At 41.4% G+C, this 6,164-nt stretch overlaps 1 protein-coding gene across 2 annotated transcripts in view; it reads right to left on the reverse strand.

Moving 5' to 3' along the window:
- The window catches only part of LOC148347929 (carnitine O-palmitoyltransferase 1, liver isoform), a 33,386-nt gene extending 28,289 nt beyond the window's left edge, over nucleotides 1–5,097 (reverse strand). Inside the window, exons 1-2 of one of the 2 annotated variants that reach the window (XM_088324187.1) lie at nucleotides 4,939–5,097; nucleotides 1,346–1,498 (exon numbers count right to left, since the gene is read on the reverse strand). In XM_088324187.1, coding sequence (XP_088180313.1) covers nucleotides 1,346–1,486 — 141 coding nt within the window. In that variant the 5' untranslated portion in view covers nucleotides 1,487–1,498; nucleotides 4,939–5,097. The remainder of the gene's footprint in view (nucleotides 1–1,345; nucleotides 1,499–4,938) is intronic. The other variant, XM_088324186.1, reaches the window with a different exon arrangement.
- Between the last annotated feature and the right edge of the window lie 1,067 nt (nucleotides 5,098–6,164).

Here is a 6,164-nt window from a genome sequence, read left to right on the forward strand (position 1 = left end):
TTTGGATTTCATTTCAATGTAGCTAATTGTGAATTTAAGGGAATATTATTACTCGAAGTTGTTTTTATGTGACTATATTCTAGTACTACTGGTTTAAACTGCATCATATTTTCATTCAATAAATATGAGATTCGATTTTTATTCTCGATTTGGGTTGCAGCTTATAATTAAGGTGGGATGGTGAGAACCCCTGGTTTAACATTCTTAAACCCAAGCTTCTTGTTTCATTTGCATTTGTGTTAACGCATGTGGACACAAGGAGGTTCAAGAACATATTTCATTGAAATAAAAAGACAATAATCAACAAAAGACTTGATGCATGGAGGGATTTCATGTTATGAAACAATTTTCGCTTTTAAATGGTCTCAAATTTAAAATACCGTATTTTCCGCACTCTAAGGCGCACCTAAAAGCCTTTATTTCTTTCAAAAGCAGACCATGCCCCTTATAATACAATGCGCCTTATATATGGATCAATATTAAGTCGCAGGCTAAAGGGGCGAAACAAAGCCTGCAATTGGCCGGAAAAGATGAATGTCAATCACACGTTGGGTTGCACTACAGCATAGAGAAAACATGTTTTACTATTCTGTATTTGTAAATGTTTTACTCTCCTGGATTTACTACACTCACGGTTGTAAGAAGACCATGGTTACGTATCGTTATTGAACGTGATGGCTGCAAGAGAACTTAGGTGAGCTATGCGGCTTTATATTTTCCCGGTATCTTGTTTTAGAACGATCTTGATGTTCCTGTGATGAGTCTATTTTCAAACTAAATTCAATTCAAAGTGTTTATTGTCATATGCACGGTAAAGAACCCCGTTTCCCTCCACAATAAAATTCTTACTTTGCTGTCCACACAGTTGCCAGCAAAAAATAAAATGGAAACTAAGAAATGTTTGGCATTTCTTGAATCCCAAGACTTTAACCTTCCGAATGATATTTGGAACGATGCATTTGAGTGATTGGTGACATCGTACGGACACTGTTTCCGTCCATGTCTGAGACACGTATTTGCTTCTTTGCAAGCTTTGAGAATGTTAAGGGGGTAATAAGTTTGACTGAACCATCTGACTGTTTTGTCCACGTTCCCATTATAATCCGGTGCGCCTTATGTATGGAAAATATAGGACCAAAAACTATTTTTTTGGGGGGGGTGCGCCCTATAACCCGTTGCGCCTTATAGTGCGGAAAATACGGTAGTCGCATTGCAAAAGCTCTCCTGCTTTATTGATTGACGAGTGTCCGAGAATAAAATGCAGCCCCCTGGCATTTAAGATTTCATACTTAGTACAAAGGTTCTCTCTCCTACTTATTAACCCCAGGCAAGCAAGCAAACATACCTTGAGTCTAATGATTCGCTTCTTCCAGGAGCGCAGGCCGGAGCGGTAGATTTCGGTGAGGGCCTGATGGGAAAGCTGCAGATCGATTCCTTCCGGGGTGACGGTGAACTGGAAGGCCACCGCCTGGTGGGCTTCCGCCATGACGGCCGTGCACTGTGCGAGAGAAGAAGAGATGAGGGATACTGCATCTCGGTCGCAAGGCCGATGAAGGTCACGTGGGACCTTTCCCGAGCAGCTGCTTTTCATAGCGGGGATGGCCCACTTGATCATGTCATGCTGGGGACAGCATGCATGATGACCAAGGCCAATTTTCTTTGGAAATTCTCTGTAGCCGATTGTTTGCCAGAATGAGATCTTACACTAGAAGAATTAGTACTTCCTTGGAAAAGACACGGTTTAATATTTGTTGTTCACCGTTTCTAACCAAATAATTTAGTAACATACTTTTTTCAACCAAGTAGCCCTTTACCCGTTGTTTGTTGAGGATATTTGTCTATGAACAAAAGAATAGAAATTTAGTCCTATTGTAAAAGAGCTCCATGCCCTTACAAACTGTCCTATTTCCCTTACAAAATAAAAAAAAATACTTTTTTTCAAACATGTTTATTGATGTAGTTTAACATGTTATATTGTACATGTGTTTCCTTATATCATATATATTGTTAATGAACATATTGTTGCGAGACACTGAGTTGCTCGACATGAATGAGGTTTATTATAAAAAAAGTTCAAAAATGAAGTCGCTTGGACGTTCACTGTAGAAGGAAAAAATACATGCAAATAGAATTAAGGAGAATAATACATTTTCTTATTCAAATTGTGAATTCATTTTCTGCATTCAATTATTGTTGGTAATATACCGATTAAAAGGGATCACCACAAACCTGTCTTTTTTCATTTTCTCCTTTTATACTTCCTTTTTTTCCTAACTTCTTTATACAACATCATCATAATGCATCAAAGCAAGTGAGCCGGCAATCTTTAACGAGTTGAGCCAAAAAAGCCGGTTCTCTAAAAAGAAACGGACTTTCACTACACAACTCGAACTGGAGATCGGCGTGCAGATGAAAACTTGAGCCGCGAGACCAAAACAACAATTGCGGATCTGCCTGACGAAAAATTGGAGTGTGGTAAATCTTTGTTAAAAAATTAGATAATGACAAGTTTGTGTCAAAAAAATTGCATCCCAGGGACGCACGTTGATTTGACACGATGCGTCCCCAGCAAAAATAATGCGTCTAGGACGTAGGCAAACCAGAACACTGGTTGTGTGGTTTGAGGTCTCCTTATAAGGTTTAAAGTAAACCATATTTTTATTAAGCATGTGTTACAATGCCCAACTGAGGTTTCCATTGCACCTATCCGCTTTTATCTTACTTTTATCGGGCCTGTTCAGGAAGGAACACGTTAGGTTCGAGGAGAGGGCTGGGGGAGTCCCGGAGAATGACTGAATGCTAATCATCGCAGTTTTTGTTAGCGTAGCAAGAAAACGGTAAAAGTAAAGACCCGTTTCAAATTCACTTTAAACATCAACCTAAATTCCCAAAAAGATGAAAAAAGAAGAGTCTAAGACATGCATATACTCCTGAATAATCAGACTGAGGCCGCTATTATGAATTAAGGCTGGGAGAGAGTAATTCCAGACAGCACCTTTAAGTAAAAGTAAAAAAATAAAATTAAATTAAAAAAAAATCTCTCTCTAATATATATATATATATATATATATATATATACATATAAATAACTTTGGGTTGTCGGGGCATCGCCTAATGTGGTGGTTCTTGGGCAAATACAGCCAGTCAGGATCCATCCCTCCCTAAACCAATTTCCACGATTACCAGTAGCTGATTACCAGTAGCCTGATTCGACTCAGATACCGATCCTGGTATTCCCAGGCGGTATCCCATCCAAGTACAAACCAGGTCCGACATTAAATGAGATCGGGTGTTCTCAGGGTAGTATGGGATTACACCATATATATGCATGGATTCAACCATGGTATACACTATATATCGATGTATACAAGAGGAATTCTCGCCCTGGGTGTGAAAAATAAAGCACATATGTCCCAGATAAATCAACCTAGCAATATCAACCCTTTAAGCGCGTAAGCTGCAGTTTGTGTGCATCATTTTTCTCCTTACTGCAAGTCCCTCAGAGATTTGTGGTATAAAAATATCCCGGACGAAGGAAAAAACGTGTTTACACAAGCGATCGAATAACTCAAATACTCAAGAATTGCTCAAAAGAACTAACCTAAACATCGGGAACTGACAAGTGCAAATTCAATTATATTCGGTAGAAGTCACCAGCGGTTTCGCCAAAACTGTTTTCATCTTTACTGCTCGCTTATCGATCAAGCGATAAGAGTGTTTTCGCTTTAATGGTCATATTCTTAGGACAGCGCGGCGCAGTGGTTAGCCTGTGTGCGGTACAGTTCTGAGGTCATGAGATCGAACCTCCTGAGCGGAGTTTGCATGTTCTCCCTGTGCTTGCATGGGTTTCCTCCCACATTACAAAATCATGTATTTCAGGTAAATGAGCCGGTCCAAATTGTCCCTAGGTGTTAATGAGTGAGAGAGTTGTCAGTCTCTGTGTGCCCTGTGATTGGCTGGCAAGCAGTCCAGGGTGATAGCTGGGATGGGCTCCAGCACCCCCGGGACCCTACTGAGTATAAGTGGTGCAGATCATGGATGGATGGGTCATACTCTCTCGCATTTTCAAACTCCAAAACCGTGGTAAGATGGAAATACAATTGCAAACATTCTCATAGATGTTTCTTTTGTTCCAGAAAGGTATAGAGACAGAACACTCCCACTTTTTCCCTGGGCAAATAAAAGGACTTTCATTTAAGATTGGAGGAATGGGGAGAGCCCAGCCACGACTTTTCTATAATTGTAGCTCTGTCTAAGTTCAAGACAGGTCTGAGCATCAATTGTTCTAAGCAAATGGATGTTTTAAATAGGGATCAAAGCGCAAGCGTGAAATGTACACGCCCGTTGCTCGCAGTCAGGCACTGGGCTTTACTTTTCAAACCAACCATTGCAGGAGTTGGAGAAGTTAAATCAAGATTCTCGTTTTAAAGTTTGCCTCCTTATTTAAAGCAGTGCACTTGCTAGCGGTTCAATATTGAAGACAACTTCAAGTTTTGAGTACATCGTGCACAAATGAGTGACGTCACTGGGAAAGAGTGTGGTGGTCGTTTGCTGGAATGCGAGCGATGTTTCAGTCGGTGAACATTTAGTTAATCATAAACGCTAAAATGTCGTTCGGATTCTTATAGCGTGTGTGTTTTAAAAATTCGACACTGCCGTTAAAAAAGCTTGACAAGGAAAAATACATGAGACGATTTTGCTAGCTAAAGGCTACTTCCTGTTGTTCACTTTCGAAGCCTATATTACTCTTTCAGCTTCGTTTACTAGTCCCTCAAACTTTACAATGCTGTGTTTTAAGAGTTAATAGTGAATAAGAAAGAGCGCTAAATAGAAAATTACAGTCACATTTGAAATCTGAAGTAGCCCCGTTATATTAGCCGCAGTCGTCCCGTAAGACCCAGGGGAACACGATGTATCCGCACGATTTTGTTGACATACCTTTAAAGTGTGCAAAACGGAGAAACTGAAGTCAATGTGGCACCTAAAACATTGAAATAAACGCCTTCGGAGAGGACAGTGTAGCCCCGTTGGCCCTTCTCTACTGGAAACAGAATGGTTGCCCCGATTGGGGCTGATGCCTTCATGGATCCTCGGAAATGTCGCGAGCGTGTAAAAGGGCACTGATTTCAGTCGGTTATTAGAGCCTCGAGTGTTAATTGTTTCTGAGCACGGCGGCGCAGTGGTTAGCGCATGTTCGGCACAGTTCATGTCTTGGGAACCTCCTGCATGGGTTCAAATCCAGCTCCAGACTTCCTGTGCGGAGTTTGTATGTTCTCCCCGTGCTTGCGTGGGTTTCCTCCGGCCACTCCGGTTTCCTCCCACATTCCAAAAACATGCATTTCAGGTGAATTGGCGGGTCCGAATTGTCCCTAGGTGTGAATGAGCGAGCGAGTTGTCTGTCTCCGTGTGCCCTGCGATTGGCTGGCAACCAGTTCAGGGTGTCCCCTGCCCACTGCCCGATGATTGCTGGGATGGGCTCCAGCACCCCCGCGACCCTACTGAGGATAAGCGGTGCAGCTAATGAGATGGGATGCTGCTAGCGTGCTAATACTAGCACTAACTATATTGTTTGGGGATGAGCAATGCACCCAATCAGAATCCTTGGGCTCACGATCACCCTATGTCATGAGGCAAGATATGTGTGCCTCCCCCTGCATCTACAGACACTCAGCACTGTAAAACGTTACATACTGTTCATTTTTAAGAAAAGCGCTGATGAATAGGTGAGCCCCCATTATAAAAATGCTATTAGTATAACTCGTACTATTCTTTGCAGCTGAGGTGTGCGCCAAATCACAATGATTGGTATCACTTGTCACCCTCTGCCATGAGGCAAGAGAACTGTGTGCCTCACTGCCCATCTGCAGACGTGCAGCACAGTAATACCTTATATACTGCTCCTTTTAAATAAATGCTTCGATATATAGGCAAACCTCCATTATGAAAAAAAATCCATGCAATGAAAAAAGAATACTGGTTAACTTGACTTGCTGTTATTTTGCTAGTACTATTGCTAATACTATGAATCCTTGGTCTAATTATCGTCCTCTGCCACGAGGCAAGAAAACTGTGTGCCTCACCCTGCACATGAATACATAAAAATTGTATTCATTATATGAGGAACTTTAGCATTTTTGTACAAAAATCAAAAAACCGTGAAGTTA

This window comes from Urocampus carinirostris, chromosome 19 (assembly GCF_059441175.1).
Source record: "Urocampus carinirostris isolate Australia breed hairy pipefish chromosome 19, RoL_Ucar_1.0, whole genome shotgun sequence".
In the NCBI taxonomy this organism is placed as follows: domain Eukaryota; kingdom Metazoa; phylum Chordata; class Actinopteri; order Syngnathiformes; family Syngnathidae; genus Urocampus; species Urocampus carinirostris.